The sequence below is a fragment of the Mastigoproctus giganteus genome, chromosome 14 (genome assembly GCF_048544385.1).
Source record: "Mastigoproctus giganteus isolate SK-2022 chromosome 14, ASM4854438v1, whole genome shotgun sequence".
In the NCBI taxonomy this organism is placed as follows: Eukaryota; Metazoa; Arthropoda; class Arachnida; order Uropygi; family Thelyphonidae; genus Mastigoproctus; species Mastigoproctus giganteus.
In genome coordinates, this window is record NC_143588.1 from 65606062 (window position 1) to 65630308 (window position 24247).

Sequence of the window (24247 nt, forward strand, 5' to 3'; positions counted from 1 at the left end):
GCCTTTTGGGCTCAGGGTTTGTTACAAACCCTGGCAACACCTTATTACAAACACCTAGCAACTAACTTGGATAAATTTAATCTTGAACTCGTTTCCAATGGATGTATTTGCCATCAGGCCAATTTCCAACCGTTTATTGATGCATACTTTGGCCATATCATAACAGGCAATTTAGATATTATACCTAACAAGGAACTCAAAAGCATCATGTCTTATGGCTTCAAATATAGGCCATACTTTAAAACTTTCAGAAAACAGTTATACCATGATTTGCTTAACTTCTGTTTTAAGCTCTCTTACCATCATAAAATCTCCATTGAAGCCCTCTTACCATCATAAAATCTCCATTGAAGCCTTCTAACTATGGATTAATTCGGTACTAACTATGATGCTACAACATTATAAGTCATCATTGCCACATGTACAACCATCAGCAGGATTAAAATTTCATTTTTCCACATTAAAACAACAATTGTAGGACCTGTATACACATTTTATCATCACCCCTGTTGATAAAGCCTCCTGCAATTATGCCATAATCTGTAAAGCCTTTTATTTCTAAACATTAAATGCAGAACTGAATTCCAGTGCCACCTACAAGTCCATCACTAACAACAGCAGTATCATTACAAATGAAGTTAACTACTTTCAGCAAGAAACTTAAAACCAGCTTTCATAACTACAATTTTTTTTATATTTATTTCATACCCAAGTTCCACAAAAACTCTACAGGCTTTAGGTTTATTACCTCCTGCAAATCGAGTTACGCCCATAAACCTGGAAAAACTTAAAGGTTACTTGAACCTATCATGGACATCCTTCCTGATAGTAGAATAATTAATAACAATATACCAGTTATTAATGCTCTGAATACTGACAACATCACTCATATGCAAACTTTTGACTTCGATAGTCTATTCACCAGCATAGACCTAACCAACCTAAAATTAGTCCTGAATGAAATTTATAATAACTATAAAACATATTATTGGTTGTAATTCAGTTTATTGGAATGATCTCATTAATCTCTGTCTCCAATAACTACATTTTGGATGGCAAATCTGTATACTTGCAAACCAAAAAGGTACCCCTATGGGTAGCACTGCTAGCTGCGTCTTAGCAAACCTATATCTATACTGGTCTGAGACCTCTCTACCCTCAGACATAACTTTACAGATATATTGATGACTTATTAGTATTCAACTACCCTACATTTATACAGGACTTTGCTGGTATTTACCCTTCAGAACTTACTCTGGAGAAAATAAATAATAATGACTTTTCAGCCAATTACTTAGACCTGGATATCAATATCAACAGCCCTCATACCACAATCAACATTATAATAAAAGAGATGCTTTTAGCTTTAACGTAATCAGTTTTACCCATTGGCACTCTAACATTTCTAAAAAAGTACATGCTAATATAATACTTTCCCAATGCATCAGAATTGCAATAGCAAGTCTTTTTTTCTGACATCAAACTACTCCATAATAAATTGCTATGCAATAATTTCCCTGCAGCTTTCCTCTGTCATTTCAAAAAAGCAATAAATATTATAAAATCCAAAAAAACTCATAAACTACAACTTTGATATAAATAACATATTTGCTGTTTGATCACATATTACTTTCAGGCCTGTACATAATGTATAGTTATATACCCCCTAGCCTCTTTCATGTCAGACATCTGTCCAGGGACCGACTATAGTACGGATTTAGCAACCCCGGACAACCCAAGCACAACTATATTTCTTTCTACTGTCCTTAATTACTACAACTTATTTCTCGTACACTATTAGGCTGGCCGAAAGCAATATCAAGATGCTATCGCTTCTTTTTTCTTCTTAAACAAAGTTTAGTGTCTTTTCTACACTACCTTGTTAGTCATTTATTTTCCCTTTGCCTCATCTGTTTAATTGCTTACTTCCCCATCACATGGGTACGGTTCACTTTGACAATTTCACACCTTCTCCACTCCTCACTCGGGGTTACTTCAACTGATATATATGCTATCTGCCTTCATCTTTGGTTCTCCGATGTTGCTCTGTAACCACCACATGCAACTAATTGCACCGATTCCAGTCCAAGCACACAGTAAGTTGGCTTTAACCTGACTTTATTCCATAATCTACAATTACTTTGTTTAAAAATTTTATACTGTATTTTGTCTTTTTGAGTTCAAACTTTCATTAATTTCTCCTTTAACAAGATTTATTGGCATTATTTTAGCTTTTAACTCTATTTTATATACTTATTTATGTTTTAATTTTATTCCTTCCTTTTGGTCTCTGTCAGGTCAACTATGATGTATACGTTTCACATATATACATCATAACAGAAACAAAGACTCTGCTTATTGCGGTGGCTCCTACGGTTTTGGCTGCCGACCCTCTGCAGAAGTAGTTAAAGCACTAGGACCCACTACTTTAGGTACTATCATTATTATGTTAATCTAATTTAATTTCAGGTTATCTCCTTGCTGGCATTCTCAATTTTTCCATGGTAATTACACAATTGACAGGTCAGCAACTCTACCCAATACAGTGAAAATAAACATGTCTATATTTCATTATGGTTGACAGGTATCTCTAACATAACTGTAGTGGCCCGAATCGATAACCCAGTTTAATAATTATAATTTAATACTTTTTCTTGCTTGCTTAATTGTTCAATAATGTGATTATAACCTATTATTTTTATCAATATATATAAAAAATTTGTATTATGAATTATAATTTTGTTGAAACATTCTGGATAGAATGAAGCATCATGGGGAGTAGAGTAAATCTCTAAGAGAAAAATCATCAATTTACATGGCAGATCTATTTTGGAAAGCAATTAGAAGGTTAAAAGAAGTTTTGCACAGACTGGGAATAATATTCCATAATAGGTATGTGCTTTGTAGAGAATTAGCAGCTGCTTGGGAAGAGGGGGAGGACACTGAAAAATTGTAAAGTTTAGCTTTTTTCAGTGCAGAAAAAGTAAAATACCTAATGCTTGATTATTTTGCATCCAGTGACACATATCTGTATTTATGCAGTTTTGCATCTTTGGCACACTTTGATCCTAGTAGGTGACTACAATAATTGCATACTCTTATTACTATGATTGTCTGGAATATGAACAGAAAATTTATTCAGTTTATGAGATTAGTAACTAATATACCTTTTAGAACTCTAATTAAAACTGAAAGCATTTGGCTTCACTTTCAGTATTGTTTCGGCAGCGTCAAGCACGTTGCTGCCTCATTATGTGTTCTCAGTTTCATAGTTTTAGTGGAAAAACAACTTGTAGAATTGCTTTGTACTGTGTGGTTCAGATGAGTGAAAAGAGAAAAAAAAAAGATAATGAGTGTGCCCCTGGAATCAGTGGAGGTGAAAAAGAAAAAAGTCAAGAGGTAAAGAACAAGGGGTAATTTTCAGCTTAAGCGATATTGTTTTAGGAGCTCAGACTATTGCTGCTGCTGACAGGAAGGAAACAACTATTATGCAGTTTTGGAAAGAGAGTAACAGAGTCCTTATGGCAGTGAGGAACATTGCTGCAAGCTGGAAAGAGATTAAGTAATCCACTAAGAGGGATTACTGAAAACTTTGCCTATAGTCTGTCCATGACCATGATGATTTCCAAAAAATATGTCATAAAGGAAATTTTAGATGTGATGAAACGCCTTAGTCTGGAAGTGGATACTGAGGATGTGAACGAGTTGTTGGGGTCTTACAAAGAAGATCTCAAGACCAATGATTTGATAGAGTTGCAATCACAAATGCAAACTGAAAAAAAAAAAAAAAAAAAAGTGATAGTTATGGTGAAATCTCCAGTACTCCTTCAAAGAGCCTGAGCCCCAAAATACAAACAGTGATGAAGGTGGAAGAGAAAACAGGAATCAAAAGATTCCAATCCCAATACTGAAAGAAGCAATAAATTTGTCAGAGATGCCTTTGTGATGTCACTGTTTGCTTTAAGATTCTTTATGATGAAAAAATGGCAACTTGTCAGCTTTCTTTGAAAAAAAATTGGCAAATGTAAAGAAAGCCAACAGAAGAACCATGGGAAACTTTGATAAATGTATACTGGGCAAACTTGTTTCCTGCTACCGCAGTTTCTCCCTGCATTCTCGGTAAACAGATTGTGCATGTTATCGGTAGTGGCAGTAGAAGTCATTTTCCTATCGGGTTAAAACAGCGGGAAGGGGGGGGATAAACATCCTAAGACTGAGGCAGTCTGGAGGGTGTACCCGTAAGTAAATTTCAGCCCATTCATTAACTCCAATAATCTGCTTCTAATAATGAGAAAAAACTAATCAATACATCATTGTTGACTTCTTCTGCCACTACCGATAACACGCACCATCTGTTTACCAAGAATGCAGGGAGAAACTGCAGTAGTGGGAAAAAGAGTTTGCCCAGTATAAGTTTCCCTTGGTTCTTGTGTCGGCTTTCTTTACCTTAGCCAAAAAATTTTTAAAACAGGTTTAGTTTATCAGGTACGTACAGTAGTTTTATTTATTTGTATTTCCTTTTTTAAAAGAAAATCAAATTATTTCCAAATCCTCAGGAATTTATCTCAGCAAGTTACATGAGTGTATGTGGGAATTTAATGTACAGTTACCCCATGGATACACCGAGTATGTTAACCAAGCACTGGAAATTGGTGAATTAATGAGCTTTGAGTGTAATCTGCCTTTAATTTCTTAAAGAATTACAGATTGCTCTCAGACACTTCATGGTATACTTCCTGTACCACTTCTTTAGTGGCCATAAAGACAGCAGAACTGGTAAATTTATAATCTCTGAAGAAGTGGTACAGGAAATACCACAGAATGTCTGAGAATAATTCTTTAAGAAATTAAAAGCAGATTACACTCCATGCAGGTTTAATTGTCCATTATTTCACCAATTTCCAGTTTGTGATATACTTGCACACCATGCCACTAAAAGAATATTTAAGATCTAATTAACCAAGAATTAAGTGTATTTGTAATAATTTCAGGTATAGCAAGGAGGGTTTAGAAGTCATGGTAAATACCAGTAAAGAGATGTGCTCTTGTCTAGAAATCTTCACATCATATTGAACTAGTTAAATAACATCATTTATCCATTTCTTCTTCACAAATGTACCATAAATGACAGAAAAATGAGAATGAGATTTCAAAATAAGTGTTCCTACTAATCTGTCCAATGAATATATGTTCAATATTTAAAATTATTTAGAATATAATGTGACTACTCCACTCCTCACAATATTGAAAACAATATTTTAGAAAGATGTTTTTCTAAAATTGGCAAAACCATTGAAATTTTCAATGATTTTGCCAATTTCCTTCTTATTGATGAATGGAAAAGAAACTTACCTGCATCTCTTTACATTTGTAGTTCCATTAAACTTATAAGGAAATTGGAAAGAAAATAAGATAAAGAATGTGATGATAAAGGCAGTGTACAACAAAAGTCTTGATGCATTACATCTGTGGTAGGGTAGCTAAACAAATACAAAAAGTAATAATACAAATTAGTAAAATATATACATTAAGGAATTGAGTGAAGTTAAAATTTGCATCTGCATGAATCCATATATCAAAACAAAGTTATATGACGACTAACTTCTTAAATTGATTCTGAATGTCGTATTCAAATTTTGGTGTGGATAGGAGGCATATTGTAATCAAAAATAAAGAAAATGCTTTAATGCAATAAATAATTTGCAAGTTTTATTTAAAACTTAGCAAAGATAACAAAATACTGTGAAAAAACAAATTTTTAGAAAATTACAATTTTCTATATATTTCACTTAGAAGGAAAACAATTCATAATGTAATTATTATAAAAGCTCTTAACATTATAATTTCAGTACTACCATATTTCTTCGAAATATGTCTTAGAAGTGGTTGAAAAATATTACACACCATTACATGGTGTCATTAAAGCTTTCATCTGACTGTTGACTAATTATAAAATGTCAGTAAAATAAAAATTGCAAAAGCAAGAATTATTATTTGAAATAATAAAATTATTTTATATAAAATACAGGCCATAAGATTGATCCATTAATATAATGACACAAGTTGTCTTAATCCGACATACTTCCAGGTAAGATTTAAAGTGTACTGCCTTGTGATGATTTAATTTGATAGTAAATATTTTTGAAAAGTCAGCTATTATTCAAAGATATTTGAGAACAAGTGTTATATATGTTAAGAGTCTGTGCTGTGATTACACATTTAGCATACTTCAACACATATATAAAGTCATTTTATCCAGAGGTATGTTGATCTATGATTGACTTCTCTCTGATATTTGTGATCCATGTGGATTGCATTATGCTGTGGAGGTTGGTTATAAAGGTCAAAAGTGAGGTTATCAGTTAATTCATTGGTTAGTTATTTAATCAGTGAATTCCCTTTCTGTTGACTCTCTCTCTCTCTCTCTCTCTCTCTCTCTCTCTCTCTCTCCAAATTTTTCACTCAAATGAATAGCAGAATAGTTTGCAAAAAAAAAAACCTACATCTCGATTTAAGCACAACATTTACCCAAAGTAATAAAACACACACCTGAAAGTGTTCTTATCCATTACACTACTGTTGCAGCTGGTATTGGTGCATTTATAATATTCCGATTTACAATGTTAGTTAGTCATTCATGCGAATGCATCAGTTGCTTAATTTTCTATTTAAAAATTAACCAATTAAATTCTGGCTATCATAAACTTGATTCCTGGTTGTTGTTGAGACTTTTCAAATGATATGATTTATCTTTGTAGATGCAAAACTTGAGTCCAATATTATTACTGGCATTAACAGCCCCCCCCCCCCCTCAAGGATGTGCTCATAACTGTAAGTGTATTATGTCTGTAGAAATGTGTGTTCATAGTCGCATATCTATGTTGTGCAAGCTGAAAAATGTGGAATAACTCATGGGGAAAAAAATCCCTATGCTCTACTTTAAAAATCAGCTCGACACTTAACTAAAAGGACTTTGTAGAAATTCCTTCAGTCATTGATGAAAATTGAACCCACACATCTGCAACTGAGTAGCATATAGCAATGTATCATGCTGACTACCTCACCACAGAGTGTGTGAACAAGCGTATATTCAAAGCTGGCTTTGATATTGGATAACAGATTGTTCAAATTAACATTCTTATGTTAATTCTTATTAAAAATATACAGTGAATTAATAAACAGTGAAATTCTAAACAAACAGCAAAAGTAGCCAGTGCATCTAGAGTAGAATCCATAAGTAAGACTCCATTCCATATTGCTCTCACTAGCATATGTACATATTTAGATAATGGCCTCATTACCTTCAGGTCCCTCATAATCTTCATCTCTAACTGGTGAAAATGGCAATACTTAACATTGTGATACTCTTTCATCTTCATCAATTTATCTTTAAAGATTTCCATAATTTATTTAATAATCAATTTGCTTTCCAGTCCAAATTTGGACTGCATGAAACAAAATCATTGAATGTTTTCTGAAGTTGGCAGTTGTACAATTGCATTTTAAAAACTTTCCGATTAGTAATTCTGGTTCAAAGTTGATCTGTATAACACCATGTTTCATCAGAAATGTCTTCACAACAAGTGTGGAATGGGTGAGGGCACTGTTGTGCAACAAGGACCATTTGCCTTTCCCTTGAAATTGCAGCCTCACCAAGGAAATGCACCTCTATGGTCTTTGAGGCACATGTATATAGAATGCAGCATTGACTCTCTCCTCTTCAAGTACAAATTCCTTGTGAATCACATCCTGTTTTTCAAAAAACAAGATCAGCATTGTCTTAATCCTGGACTTCCGTAAATGAAACCTTTTGAGCCTTGGTGATGATTTAAGTCCACTGCATGCTCTGATACTTTGTCTCTGAGTCATACTGAAACACCAAACACTCATCTCCAGGGCCAATACAGTCAAGGAAATTAGGATTGTCTTGAAAAGTCTGGATAAATTCTTCACATTATGACACCCTTTGTTGCTTCTGCTTATTCATGAGGCTGTGTGACAAATTTTGCACAGACTTTCCTTTTCTGTAAATCTTCTTGCAAAATTTGATCTCCTTATTTCCAACTCAGCCATCATTTTGAGGGTCAAATGATGATCTCTTGACATAATTTCCTGACCTTTGCAACTCTGTCCTCATTTTGAGAGGTTGATGGATGCCAGCTTCCTTGGTCATTGCGAGCATCCTCGCATCCATCTTTGAACCACTTATACTGTTCAAATACACTGATACGACTTAATGTTTCATCACCATAAACAGTTTTTAACATTTCACGTTTCTCTTACAGATTTTCCCAGGTTAAAGCAAAGTTTCATATTGCTTTGCTACTCCAATTGCAAAAATTGTGACACGAAACATCAATACTACTAACAAAACTGGTTGTTACTTGCAACCTGTCAGCCTACTGGACAATATCTGTACCACCATCTATTGGAGGAAGTTTGAACTACAATATACCATTTCTACCACAAGTTTAGACAAATGCACCAACCGTTTAAATAAACTGATTTGATGATAAAATAATGCTGAATAGTATACTGAAATGATACAATAAAAACTGATTTACTTTAAAACAAATAAAAATGAATTGATGAATTTAAAATACATTACAAATTTTAAATTTAAAAGCGATAAAACACCATTGAAGCTTTCGGGGGCATCCACCTCCTTTCTCAACAATAATGAAGTTCAAGCGACACAACCTTAAATATCAGGCTCACAGCACATATCAGTTTATTTAAACAGTTGGTGTATTTGTCTAAACTTGTGGTACGTATAACCCCAACCTTAGAGGCCTTTTTGCAGATATACCATTTCTGTTCATTTTCAAACTCATCGAACATGACTGCAACAACACCAGTGAAGGAAAATTTATTGCCATACCTTGTATAACACAGAAAATAATTTGTTAACTGCACACAAAGAATGAAATTAAGCAAAAATTGACAGAAGTTTAAAAATTTTCCGATTTTAACAGCAAAGCAAGCTACAGTTACTTCATTTCTTTTATGAAATGACTAAAAAAAAACTATTAGGATAGTAAAAAAGGAGAAGAGAAAAAAATACCTCTATCCTAAGTCAAGAGTTCACAGAAAAGTTTGTTGAAAGAAACTTTCTTAACCCAGTCTAATCCTTCCACTTTGGATTCAATTTTTGCTTCCTGGGTCTAGTTATTATACAAAGTGGGGCTAATAAATAAAATCGTGCAATGAAATATTTCATACCTTACAAGTTATCCCCTTCGAAATAATTGCTTTGAGCGTACACTCTGTTCCATACATTTCTTCCAAGTACAGAAACATTTCTGGAAGTCATCTTCTAATAAGCCCTTTTAACAGTTTGGTTGGTTTTTTCTGAATATCTTCAATGGACTGAAAATGGGTTCCCTTGAGTACACTTTTCAGTTTAGAGAAGAGAAAAAGTCACAAGGAGCTAGGTCTGCTGAGTAGGGTTCAGGTTCACACACAGGGATTTGTTTTTTGGCCAGAAACTGTCAAAAAGAATTGTGTGCTGGAGTAGTGTCTTGATGGAGCATCCAACCATCCTTCCACAGTTCAGGTCCCTTCCTTCAATTTTTTTTTTTTTTTTTAAACACAGACTTCTCAGAACTTCAATGTAGTATGTTTGATTGACAGTCTCATTTGGTGGGATGAATTCAGCTATAATAATTCCTTTAACATTGAAGGAAACAAGAACAGTTTTCATTTTTGATATTCTTGCTTTTTTGATCTGGAGGATTGTTTTGTCTTGCATTGCACTGACTGTATTTTAATTTCTGGGCTGTACTAGAACAGCTAACTTTCATCACAAGTAATTATTGAAAGTCTGGTTCTTCAATTTTTTTTTTTTGAAACATTCACAAACCTGGAGTCTTCTCATTCTGTGATCTCCATTCAAAATTTTCGGCACCATCATGTGACATGCTTTTCTAATGCATAAATTTTCAATTAAAATTTTTATTTTTTTCTTTGTCCATATTGAATTCTGATTCAACTATTTCAATGCTCAAACCATGATCAATTCTAATCAATCTCTTTACCCAGTCCATATTTTCACCAATACTTGGACAGCTTGGTCATTCATCTTCTTCCACATTCTCTCTTCCTTCTAAAAATCTTTTATGCCATTCAAACATGTGAACTCTTAGCATAGTATTTTCCCCATAAACCTGATGTAACAACAACTTTCAGTTGGTGTTTTTTTAAGGTTGATTCATTGTTTAATTCTTTTGTCTGTCATTTTTCCAGAAAACTACAAAAACACAAGGTAATGAAAAGCTGTCTCACTATAAAGTGAATTAGCATATTGAAACGTGACTAAGCAGACAACTAGGAGAGAAAGTTCAAAGTCAGCTGCTGTGCCTTTGTTTCACAGGTGCCACTTTATGTAGTAGCTGTATGTGCAGTCTTGCTGTTTAACAGCCACACCTCTTATAGCACAAAGAGAAGAGCAGAGATGTTAGTACATCAAGGAAATACTGCAAGGAAGTAGTGATACAAATGAAATCTGGTCATGTGTTTTTTTTTTTTTTTTAAACTAACAGGAAATGTGATGTAATCTGACTTTTGCAAGGAATAAGCACAAGAACAATGAGCAGAACAATGGCAGTGCCTAGTGCTATTTTTGTTTAAAAAAAATAATAATAAAATAGTTCCAGGACATACACAAATTTAGACACTGAAATTGGGCCCGTTCTGGAACTACGATGTGCTTTGAAACTGAATTCAGATCAGCAAATCAAGCTACCCACATAAAGAGAATATTGCAGGAGGAGAATAGATGAATGCAGAGCTGGCTCAAATAAGCAGAAAAAGGTAGTATGGGATAGTTACAGAGCAATGAAAAGTACTCAAGACAACAGCTACAAGTTGATTTTTAATAGTACCAGAGCTAAGGTTAGAGAGGCCATGGCTGCATCTGAGAAAGCACTAGCTAAAAATGGAGCAAGAAATTTTTCATGTATATGAATACAAGGAAGAAATAGTCTCAACCTCCAACCCATGCACGGTACTAAGTACTATAGGTTCTAATACCTCTCAGATTTGGGGTTTTCATTCCTTCACGTAATTTTCAGTCCTAAACTTCCTTGCCAGTCGTCACCAAAGATCCATCTCAACAGCCAATAGTTTATTTTTTTGTCTTTCATTTAAAAGTCTAAGTCTCACATCCATATAATAAAATACTTTGTAATATTTCACTATATATTTGATGTTTAGTTTTTTATTAATGATATTTTTATTCCATGGATATTTTTATTGAGCATCCTTATGACCTTTCTACCTTCATCCAGCCACCCAAGGTTTTCATAAAAAAAAAAAAAAAAAGGAAGAAAAAAATGAATCAGATTAGACACAACGACCAGGTGTGGGAAAGTCAGACAACCCAGCTGATGTTGCAAATGAATTGAACAGGTACTTTGCATCTGTCTTTACCAAAGAAATACCTTTCATGCTGAGAAGAGGCTATGCAAGTGAGGCTGTCATAATATATGAAATTAATGATTTCGAAATTACAGATGATTGTTTATTAGAAAAACTTTCGAGCAGAAAGGCAAGTAAGGCTCCTGGAGTTGATGGCATATACACAGTAATTTTGAAGGAGGCTGCTAGGGAGTATATTGAACCATTGAAGTTAATTATTAGGGTATCTTTAGACCCAGAAGAAATTCCATTGGATTGGAGAAGTATCATATCACCAATATAAAAAAGCAGTTTTAAGAGCGAAGTTAGTAACTACAGACTGGTTATTATGACTTCAGTGGTAGGGAAAATCTTAGAAGCAAAGATTAAGAGTGCAATTCAGGAATATTTAGATAGATATGGCATTCTCAATAACACACAACATGGTTTTGTTGGAAAATCATATTTAACTAACTTAATTTGAAAATGAAATGCACAAGGCATAATTCTTATGGGTTTTGGTAATTAACTATATAGTATCGGTGTAAATACAAATAGTTAACCCATAAATTTGAACTACGTAAGTAGCGTAGAAGGCATCGTTTTAATTGTATCTCAAGGCAACCACAATATGAGATACAATTAAAACGATGCCTTCTACGCTACTTACATAGTTCAAATTTATGGGTTAACTATGATGTATTTACATCGATACTATATAGTTAACTAACTTAGTAAGTTATTTTGGCACAGTTACTCATGTGCTAGATGTCGGGAACAATTTCAACATAGTTTATTTGGATTTTTAGCAAGACATTTAACTCAGTTCCTCATCATAGGTTAAACAAGGAAGAAATAGGAGTATAAGCTGGAACAAAATTACTGGAAAAATTCTAAGATGGATGGCTGCAGGGCAGAGGGTTGTGATTAATGGATATTCTTCAGATTGGTGTAAAGTCAGAAGTGGGGTCCCCAAGGAGCGGTTCTTGGACCACTGTTGTTACTGATTTTCATAAACAACAACAATAGGATAGAAAGCTTGATGTCAAAATTTGCAGACAACCTAAAAACTGGTAGAGTAGTTAATGATCAGTACCAAGCAGTGCTCCTTCGGGATGACTTGAATAGGCTGCAGGAATAGTCAGAAATGTGGCAGCAATGTTTTAATGCAGTCTTACACTTGGGGAATAGCAGCCCCAAAATTAATTATACACTTGGTGGGGTTGAATTAAAAACAGTAGAGGAAGAAAGGGATCTAGGAGTTATAATGTGGACAGATATGAAGTTTTCTGAGCAGTGTAAACAGATAGCCAGAAAAGCCCATGGTGTCCTATCAATGATTTATCGAACATTATCCTGTAGACATACGGAAGTCATAAAGTCTGAAAAAAAGAGACTTTAGTTTCTTGAAAGAGTCCATAAACAGGCAACTCACATGGTGAGCTTGGAAAAAAGGCTTCCATATGAGGAAAGACTCCATGTACATGAGCTACAGAGCTTGGCAACCAGAAGACAGAATTTTCACTGTTACAGAGAATTCCAGAACTTTGGGGCATAAATTCAAATCACAGGAGAAGAGGTTTAAACTAGATTGTAGGAAGTTTTCTTTTAGCCAGCGAGTTGTTGATTGCTGGAACAAGTTGCCTACACAGGTAGTTGAGGTTGACAGTTTGAATAAATTCAAAGGTTAACTGGATAGTTATCTGTGTGAGGAGGGAAGCATGTAATTTGTATTTTCTTATTTACTTTCTTTCCCCCCCCCCCCTGGCCAGTGCAATAGAAGCCTGTGGCTTCCTTTCACTATATGGCTATTACTGTAATCTTGATCACTTGCACTGTTTTGCACTACACAGTAATAAACATTAATCCATCAAAATAATATTTAACAGTCAAAACATTTGATATTATTACTGCCCAAAAAAAAAAAAAAAAAAAAAAAAAAAAAAAATTTACCCGCTACTGATCAATCTCAAAAATCTTGTACCAAATTACATATATTAAGCATTTGTAACTCAAGCCTTTCAAGCATGAGAGGCATATATTTTTTTTATATACAGGCATACCTCGGTTAACGTTACCACTGATAACGAAGCTTCGATATAACGAAGTCCGCAATTTCAAGCCCCATTTAACATAAAACAAATTCCAGTTTAATCACCTGAAATCTAAACAAACTGAAGAGATTACGGAAACCTTTGGGGCTTCTCGTGGTTGGTTCGAGAAATTTAAAAAACGGGCCAGGATTCATAGTGTAAAATTAACAGGAGAAGCTGCAAATAAGTTTCCAGAAAAACTAAAGGAAATAATTGAACGTGAAAATTTTCCACCAAATTTGGTGTTCAGTGTTGACGAAAGCGGTTTGTTCTGGAAACGGCTACCAACAAAAAGCTTCATTTCTATTGAAGAAAAATCAGCTGCTGGGTTCAAAGCAGCCAAAGACCGTTTAATGTTACTCTTTGAATCAAATGCCTCTGGCGATTATAAATTAAAATTGTTATTAGTTTACCATTCAGAAAATCCGAGGGCGTTAAAAGGTAACATAAAAATGAATTTACCTGTAATGTGGAAAGCAAATAGAAAAGCGTGGGTTACCAAGGAGTTATTTACTGATTGGTTTGTTAACCACTTTTGTCCTGAAGTAAAACGGTATTGTCAAAAAAACAACTTTGAAGAAAAAGATCTTTTGTTGTTAGACAATGCTCCGGGACATCCTACTGATCTTAACACGTTGGACACATGCATTCCTGTCAAAGTTGTGTTTCTTCCAGCAAACACAACTTCCCTGATTCAACCATTGGATCAGGGAGTAATAGCATCATTTAAAGCTTATTATCTGCGTCGAACATTAAGCAATTTAACTGAACTAGAGGATAAAGAGGAAATGACAGTTAAAACTTTTTGGAAAAACTGCACCATTAAAAACATTGATAGTTCTCGGAAAGAAGTCACTAAGAAATGCTTAAATGGAGTTTGGCGCAAAATATGGCCAGAAGTTGTAGTAGAAGAAGAAAATAACATCCAAGAAATTAGAAATGAAGTTATCCAGATGGCTCAATCAATAGGTTTCGAAAATGTCGATGAAGAGGATGTTAGAAATTTATTGAATGCAGAAGATGGTTTTTCAGTGGAAGATTTAGAAAACCTTGTTAGCAACGAAGACAAAGATAATGAAGACGAAGTTAAAGAAGTTCCTGCCGAAAAAGTGTTAACAACCAAAGATTTAATAAGGTGCTTAAATGACACTGAAAACGTTTTAAATTTTTTCAGTGAAAATGATCCTGATTTAGGAAGAAGTTTTATTGTTAAGCGATCAGTGTTAAATACAATAACTCCGTATAGGCAACTGTTAAATGAAAGAGAAAAAAAGCATAAGCAATCAACTTTAGACTCATATTTTAAAATGCGATTTCACTTTGTATGCAAGTTGACTGTTTATTTAATAAAACTTTTCTTTGTTCGAAAAAAAAAAGCTTTTCATTTTCTTTACGTAGGAACGTATCCCTATTCTGGCCATAGTATTTTTACCTCTGAAAACGAAGTTTCGCTTAACGAAGTAATTTCGTGGAACGCATCCTATTCGTTATTCGAGGTATGCCTGTATATAATTTCTTAATTATTAAAATCAGTTATTTTTCTGTAATATATTGTAATCTATTTTAAGGAAAAGTCTTTCACTAAAATTTCTTACCAAGCTGATTATTTTCTCTTTCCATCTGAATAATTTATTCATTCCTTGTTTAAACTGAAGGTTCTGGAGAGAGAGAAAAAATAAATAAATAAACCATGCAAGTCAATCATCACATTTGAGCAAAAATGCTCATACAAGGTGTACTCAGTAAAATTTTATAGTTCTTTATGAATCAAAAATTACTACAGCTGTCACTGAATCACTGAGAAATTATTGAATCAGAATCATAACCAGTGTAGTATGATCAAGGCCCAGGCATATATTGTAATTGACAAGAAAAAGGTTTCACCACCCTGGCATTTATTTCCACTACATCTTTTTGAGATAAGGGTGAAATATCTGATTTTTTTTTATGTCGGAAAAAGAGTATATTTATATGCAGGTATAGAATCAGATAAAATGCACATTTCACACTGTAGATATGAATTTTATGAAGAATTTGGATATTTACAATACTACAAAGATCATTCAAATGAAAACTGCAAAACCAAAATAAAATGTATATGTAAAAACAGATGATAATGTTGTCTTTCTTCTCTTGAGAAATCTGTACATTAGGAAGTTGAGGAAATGAGGTGAATGCGATGGGGACTATGTTGAAGATTAATATGCATGTGCTCCTTGTTTGTGAAATGTATCTTTTAACTTTAGTGGTTTCCATTTGAATGACCTTTGGTATAAGGATTGCTAGACAATATGTGGCAACATATAATCTAGCAATTCTTATTACTATTTCAACATCACACAAGTTTGTATTTGTTGTTTGTATTTTCAACATCACTACCAGTTTAACAAAATTTGGGGCCTGAAGCAAAAAACCAGTGTGTCTCTCTTTCTCCTTAAATTATTTATTATTTTATTAATTAGATAAAATCAAGATTAGCATAGTTTTTGTCAAAATCATACGCGACTTGTACAGAAGATCCCTATGATTACAAATACAAATTTAAAATAAAAGATAGTACAACAATAAATTATATAATATCGGCATAAATACACCTTAGATAACTCTTAAATGAAAAAAAAATTACGATAGTAGCGTAAAAAGGGCATCATTTTATCTGTATCTCATATTGTGCACCTCCTTCACAATGAGTTGTCGTGTATTGTTTAAGAGTTATCTATGTTGTATTTACACCGATATTATACAGGGTATCTCAAAAATATTGGTACAAACGTTTAGGGGAGGTAGGTAACATCTAAAGGAATGTGAATCGCATAGGAACGCATAACCGGAAACATCACTGTAAGTCGGTAGACAGCGCTGTTCATCAGTTCGCGAGAGGGAAAATTTCTGGTTTACTCATTCAAGCGGTAGTCGCCGCACGAAGAGCATGCATCGATATACGAACTGTGAGCTGGCAGACATGCACCTAGTGTATGGATTAGCAGAGGGCAATGGACAAGCCGCTCAATGAATTTATGGAGAACGCTTCCCAGACAGACATGTACTGGACCATCGTTTGTTTGTGCGTGTGCATCAAAATTTGTGCGATTATGGGTCATTTAGAGGTAACAGGAGTAGTGCGAGCAGACCACGTTCGAGGCAAACTCCCGCCATGGAAGAAAGTGTGTTGAATGCCGTCCAGAATATCCAACTACTAGCACACGTGCCGTTGCATCTGCCTTAGCCTTAGGAGTGTCTTGTTGCAGTGTACAGCATGTCTGGCACGACGATTCCTTACACCCCTTTCATCGCAAAAGGGTTCAGTTACTGCTCCCCCAAGATCATTCTGCACGTGTGGCTTTTGCACAGTGGTTTCTCCAAGAAAGTGTTCAAGACTTGAATTTTCCAGCCTATGTTTTGTTCACGGATGAGGCTTATTTCACTCGGGAAGGCTCATTCAATCAGCACAATGCTCATGTGTGGACTCACGACAACCCATACTGTGTGTGCCCCCATGCGGCACAACATCGCTTTGCAATAAATGTGTGGGCAGGTATGGTCGGTGACTGCTTAGTCGGCCCATACCTGTTACCATTCCGCATGAACTCTGCTAAATATCAGATCTTTCTTGAACAAGTTCTAACCAGGGTTACTTGACGATGTTCCAGCAAATGTGAGACGCAACATTTGGTTTCAACATGACGGGGCGCCTGCCCATTATGGTGTTTGTGACCATTTGAACAGGCGTTTTGGGCGTCGATGGATTGGCCGTGGTGGACCCACTGCCTGGCCCCCACGCTCACCTGAATTATCGAGCCTCGATTTCTTTCTGTGGGCCCTCAAACCTATCGTGTATGAATCGCCTGTGGAGACGGAAATGGATCTCGTGGCGAGACTCGTCTGCACTGCTGCTACTGTCAAAGAAACTCTAGCTGTGTTCGACCTTGGTCATCATTCCTTGACCTTTCCGTATTTGGTGGTGACGGGCTCAAACCCCGGTCTAATCAAGAAGCGCGTGCTACGCACTGCTGCTCCTTTCCACCTGGCTACGGAGGCACCACTCTGCGTCGGTGTCACGCATGCATCGTGTCTCATGGTGGAACCTTCGAGCATCTATTGTAACATCATGAAATGCATCCATCTTGTACTCCATTGTTAATATTATGTCAAATAAATGTTTTCCACTAATTACTGTCTTGTGTCATTTCTGCTTCTTGTGCCTCTGCTACTACTTTCCCGTGACGTTTCTGGTTATGGGTTTCTATGCGATTCACATTGCTTTAGATGTTACCTACCTCCCCTAAACGTTTGTACCAATATTTTTGGGACACCCTGTATAGATAATTTATACTCTTGAACATATGATGCCTTGCTGTATTTAGTTTGACTTAACATTATCATGTACACCTTTTGGCATCTCTCATATTGTGGGATCATCTTCACAACTGGATTGTCTTGTCTGCAATACCAGGGTACCTGCCCACCCTCCGATTAGAGGCCAAAGAAACCTTGAAAATGGCAACTCGTTGTGAAGGAAGTGCACAATATGAGATACAGATAAAATGATGCCTTTTTACACTACTATCGTAGTGTTTTCGTTTAAGAGTTATCTATGGTGTATTTACACCGATATATAGATAATTTATACTCTTGAACATATGCCTTGCTGCATTTAGTTTGACTTAATAAATTATATTGTACAGACCTGAGAGAATTCAAATTAAATTCATTAAATTCTTCTGCTATCAAAATTGCCTTGCCTTTCACCGTCATAATTATGGAGCTCTTTGTGAATCCTTCAGAATCTTTTCTCTTCATGCTAGATGACTACTCCACTGGTCTACAATATCATGAACTCTTATCGATTCTCCATCTCCTCTTGAACAAATACCTTTCACTGTATACCCCATTTGAATTCTCGTTACAAAACGAATTTGTTACTGCCTGTTCCTTGTACTCAACACTTACTTGGTAGCCCTCTGTTTCATTTCCTTCAGATATTGAATAATTACAATATTGACTTTACACAATCCATCTATGCATAAGAATTTGCTCCTTACTCTGTTTTCTTAATCTAAATTTTGTATATAGTTTTGTATTTATTGTTACTATTCTGTAACTCTCAGCTTTCTCACCATTATTTAGAGAGTGTGAGAAGTCTGTATATAAATAAATTAATTAAAAATTCATCTTTGAAAACTACAGAAAAAATGTAATGTAGTTTTCTAATCCTTTTAAAAATTATCACTTGGCTGATGCACTGGGATACTCAAACAAGGATATGGAAATAACATTGCTACACAGTCATTCTTGAAAAAATTAAAGATATCTAACAAAAAAAAAAAATGGAATCCATGTGAATATTGATGTATTGACATTATACTAAAAACTTTACAAATGTGAAGCATGTATTTCATTATTTGAGTTTGTTTTCAACTTTATCAGGTACGTAAACATGAAAATTTGTTAAGTGAAATTATTTAAATGAGCTATATAAGTGGTAATTGTTCCACCCAGCATATGAACACTAATGTTTAAAAGTATTGGTCTGGTTCTTTTTTTTTTTTTTTTTTTAGGAGCATTAGAAACTAAGGCCATATTGCTCCGGGGATATACGGAGGTCATTCCCTGATCTTTCTGCATCCTTCGTATTTGGTGGTCATGGGCTCAAACCCCGGTCTAATCAAGAAGCGTGTGCTACACACTGCTGCTCCTGCCCACGGAGGCGCCAAAAGTATTGGGTACCAAAAAAAAAAAAAAAAAGTTTTTGGAGACTCCAGGAATGATAGAAGTGATGAAAAGACTACTTTAAGCTGGTATTGTTTCTAAATCAGTTGTTCTCAAACTTTTGTCATGAAGGTCCCTTAAAATTAAAAAGGCTACATTTGTAGCACCTCAAACAAGTGACTGCTATTCATCTGGAAAGCAGTATTTGTAGTCTGGCAGCACAGCTATAAACATTTAAGCAGAAACTACGATGAAATATTTTGGGATATATTTGTTGCTTGTTTGTTTTATGTATGTCCTTTCTTACAGTCCAATATTAAAAGTAATCCCTTTTATTTCATAGCATGGATGCTTTATTCATCATTAGATATTCATAATATGCCCCACCTGTAATACAAAAGCAATTGTGGGTTCATGTCAGACAAATGACCATAGCCAAGTGGTCAATTTGAAGCACAAGGTCTTAGTCTATCTTGTAAATTAGCCCTGGGTGGTCACATAAACAGAAAATTTATTTAATGCACCGCAAAGACAGATATAAAACTTTATAAGAATATGTAAAAAGAATTCTTTGTAATTAGTGAGGGAGAAGTATTAGCATGGCCAAATGAAGCAAACAGTCAGAATTTTATTCATATCAGCCTTAAATTAAAAAAATAATAAGAAGAAGAAAGTTGCAGTAATGCTGCATTGGAACTTAGGCAAAGAGTATGAATATGGCAAAGAGTCTGCAAAAAGCTGGTGGGAACATAAGTCCGGAAAATCTAATGAAAACATAAAATATTGTTAATAATATATTATTATGTTAAATTGTTGTTATAAAATAGTGGATTTTGAAATCCACTTATGAGTAACTGGGACATACCCCAACCACTATGATTGAGAAGAAGCAAGTTACTGTTCAATGTGGCAATCCCAGGAGACAACAAAATTGAAGGAAAAGAAATAGAAAAAAATTACAAAATATTGGGACCTACAAACTGAAGTCCAGCACAGTTGATTACAAATAACAATTGATAAGAAATCGATTGTTATTTGTCAATTGTCATTGAAATCATCTGTTATTGAAGTAGTATAATTGAAACACTGGTGCTATTCTTCCAAGTGGTTCGAGGAAACATCTGGACAAAATTGGCATAGATTAGATAACTTAGCAGTTACAAAAAGAGTCACTATTGGGAACATGCCACATTGCTGACTCTTAGATTCTTGGTTAGATTTTTTTTTTTTGTATACCCATTGAGAATTCCATATCCCAATTCTTAGCTAGTGCTTTTTCGTAATGAGATTTTGTCTATCTTACCCCCTTAGTGGCTTTGTTACATATTCTTTTATAATATTCATAAAAATCAGAATCCTGTGATTGCCTAACTATTCCATGCTTGTTTCTTTTGCTCAATTAAACAGTTACTTCACCTGTCATCCATTTTGGAAATTTACATTTATGGAACTTGAGCACTGGTATGAATGTTTATAGCTTTGAGGATAAATACTATTAATACTTCTCACAGCATTAGCAGAGGCATATGATGCAAGAAAGCAAGTTTATACAGCATCAGCAAAAAAAAAAAAAAATTTTTTTTTTAAATTTGGTATCCCTGCCACTACTGTCAACCTTTCTGAAAAACCATGTTGCAATTCTCAAACTGTGAGGAAATGGAACCCACTCGGAAGCGTGAGAAATTATGCCCATAAGAAGATGTGGGTGAAGTTGATTCAAGACCAAAACATGCTGATATCAGGGCCATTAATAAAAGAAAAGGCTATGGAGTACACATCTTATCTGGGGCATGAAACATTCCAAGCCAGTTCTGGTTGGCTGGACAAATATAAAAAAGAAGTGGCATTGCTTACTCGAAAAAGTTATTTCTGGTGAAAGTGGAGTTTAATCGAAGAAGACTGTACCCATTGGAAAGAAACAGTTTTGAAATAAAATTATGGAGGACTACTAGCCCAAAGACGAGCGAAATTTTTGAACAGTGGATTAAATTTCGATAGAAAGAAAACAGAAAAATCACATTGATTGTCAACAACTGCCCTGCCCACCTTTCTTGGTAATTTCGAAACTTACAGGTGTGAAGCTTGTTTTCTTCCCTCTGGATACTTCGTCTAATCTGCAGCCAGTGGACCAAGGCATTATTAAGAATTTGAAAATTAGCTACTTTTTTTTAATCCCTTATTCACATAAGGGGTTAAAAAAAAATTATACTGAAAATAGAAACCAACCAACCTATAGATTCTGTTATAGATTTGCATGTCAGAGTTGGCGAAAACGTGGAATCAAGATGTGATGGAAACAATGATTAAGATTGTTTTGCTAAAACATCAATTAACAGCAATAAGAGGGATGAACTACAAGATATTGAGCAATCTTGGGAAGAATTCCAAGAGAGAGCAGTTTGATCAGTGGAGAAATTGTTCTTGAGGAATTTTTAGAAGTTGATAATGATGTCATAGTAGCTGAATATCCGAGCGACTCCATTTTGGAGATTATTCAAAGAACTAGTGACAATGTCGATGATGAGTTGGATGAAAATTAGGGCAATATTAAACCTTCCAAACATGAAACAATGCATTGAGGCCTTCAGTGTGAACAAAATGTGCCAGAAAATTTGAGTGTTTAATAAATGTGAACATTTTTAGGAACGATGTACAGTAAAATCCAGTGTACAAAAAAAAAATAACCAAATATTTTAGGAAATAATTCTTAAGTGTACTAAGGTATTGTGTGCATATGTAAGTAGTCATTTCTTAATATGTATGTATTAAAAAATTAATTTTCCCCATGGGCTCACATCTGGTGAGTATGGGCTTGGCTCACCCAGGGTCCTGAGCTGGATATCATCATTCTTCTCTTTCTTGGTGATATCTTTTTACTTTTCTCTCTCTCTCTTTCGTACAACATAAGCCTCAGGCTTCCTTGTACCATATGGCTAATAATAATAATAATAATAATAATAATAATAATAATTGTTTTAAAATGTATTTATTCTCACTTATCTCCCATCATTTACTATATTTCTGAATGTTGAATTACAGTATTTTTCATTGTTGGAAAGGTCATATTTCTTTATAACGAAATTCCTGTTTAACGAATTTTTTCAAGTGAAAAATCAATTACGTTATATAGAAGTCCAACTATATTCTGAAAGTACAAGCTCCCATACCTCCAGAAAATTATGAATAATTAAAACAATTCTCCAATTATTGTTGATTATCAACTTGCCTATTATATTTGCAAGTCATTTTGAAATGATCACGTCATTTCAAGTCAGTTAATTTCACAAAAATCAATAAGTAATTAATGGTTATCATTAAAAAAAATTGTCTTTAAAAATAATCAGATCAGTTTAATTCATAAACTTGACCACTTATGCTGTTAGTCTATATAATTTAACGATTTAAGTAGTAATATTTTTATAGGGAGATGTATTATTGAAAAACACTAATCAAACTATGTCAGGATATTTTCTCTTGGGCCTCCAGGAATGTATCCACTGTAGCAAATATGTCACTGTTAGTGGGAAAATGGATGCCAGCCAGGTATTCTCAAATTAGGATACAGGTGAAAGTCCAAGGGTGCTTGATCTGGTGAATATGGGGAGTGGTCCAAGATTTCAAAGCCACACTCAATGCAGTGCAGCTGTAGCAATGACCAACTTGAGAGCAGGTGCTTTGTCCTGATGGAACAAGACTCCTTGGCTGAGTTTTCCTTGGCATTTGTCTTTGATGCTTTCATGCAAAAGCCTCAAGGTCTGTGTAACATGCTCCTGTTACTTTCAGGCCTTTCTGAAGGTAATCCACTAGGAATGCTCCATCAGCATCCCAAAAAACCAATGATGCCAGCAGAAGGAATCTACTTGGCTTTCTTTGGAGGGGAAGAAGAGCTGCATTTCCACTGTTTGGATTGCTCCTTTGTCTCTGGATGAAAGTGATGGACCCATGTCTCATCCAAGGTCACAAACCTTGCAAGGTAATTGCTGGATCTGCTTGAAACAGTGCAAATGTTCACTTTACTTGACTTGTGCATTTTTGATCTGCTATCAACAACTTTACGACCCATCATGCTGACACCTTTTTCATAGCGAGAACCTCTGTTATTATGTAGTACATGCATTCACTTCATCCCTAGTTTGTTGGAAATGCACTGAACTGTCATTCATCACCAGATCATGCACACTGTTAACAACTTCTGGAGTGATGGTGTTGCAGGTGTGGATCATCTTCCAGGCTTTCCCTGCCTCATCTAAATTCTGCTGCCAACTTCTTAACCATGGAATAGGAAAGGGCATCCTTCCCTAGTGTTGTAACCATATCCTCGTGAATTTCTTTTGGCATTAGTCTCCTTTTTTCTCAAATATTGAATGGCTGCATGGTAATTGATTTTACCCATCTTTCCTCATTCACACAACTTTGTTAAAGTCAGGACCTGTAATTAAAAAAAGACATTATTGAAACTTTGTAGGTTACTATTTGAAGTGTTATACATTGAATATAGAAATTTTAATACTGTACCACTACCCTTTCATACTCGGGCCATGAACTTTTCAACCCCCTCCCCCCCTTATGGTCCATATATTCCACTCTATAAGAGGAAGGTTGAATTTACTCATAATGACACAATCATACTTGCAAATGCATTCAATCTGCCTAAAGAGATTTTTGTTGTACTCCCTATACATAATATACCTGTAACAACATCTTTCCCTCTGCTGCAAGTTATTTCACACCACACTGGCTCAACTTTTGCATTACCTTGATCTGACTTGGGATATTCTTGTCGCCTTTAAGTTCCTGATTAGAAGGATCATCCTCACCCCACTCCTCTGTCTTTCCCTATTTCTCCTGACCACATAATATTCACCAAAATGAAATTAGTCTCTTATCGCTGAGTGGCACTTTGTCTTAAAAAGCCCAACTACATCAAAATTAGCTGAATTGATCAAAAGCTCAAATTCATTTAAATGTTGACAAAATTTCTGGCATTACTGTTGTGATAAATTAAGTTGTACTAGGAATTATTCAGCATATAGGCCTCCTGGACTAAA

General features: G+C 34.9%; 1 protein-coding gene across 3 annotated transcripts in view; it reads right to left on the reverse strand.

The window, feature by feature from the left end:
• The window catches only part of LOC150075186 (galactosylceramide sulfotransferase-like), a 47043-nt gene that overhangs the window by 5566 nt on the left and 17230 nt on the right, over positions 1–24247 (reverse strand). For all 3 annotated transcript variants that reach the window (XM_090388642.1, XM_090388643.1, XM_090388641.1), the window contains exons 3-4: positions 15086–15148; positions 5353–5480 (exon numbers count right to left, since the gene is read on the reverse strand). In XM_090388642.1, coding sequence (XP_090244768.1) covers positions 5353–5480; positions 15086–15148 — 191 coding nt within the window. The remainder of the gene's footprint in view (positions 1–5352; positions 5481–15085; positions 15149–24247) is intronic.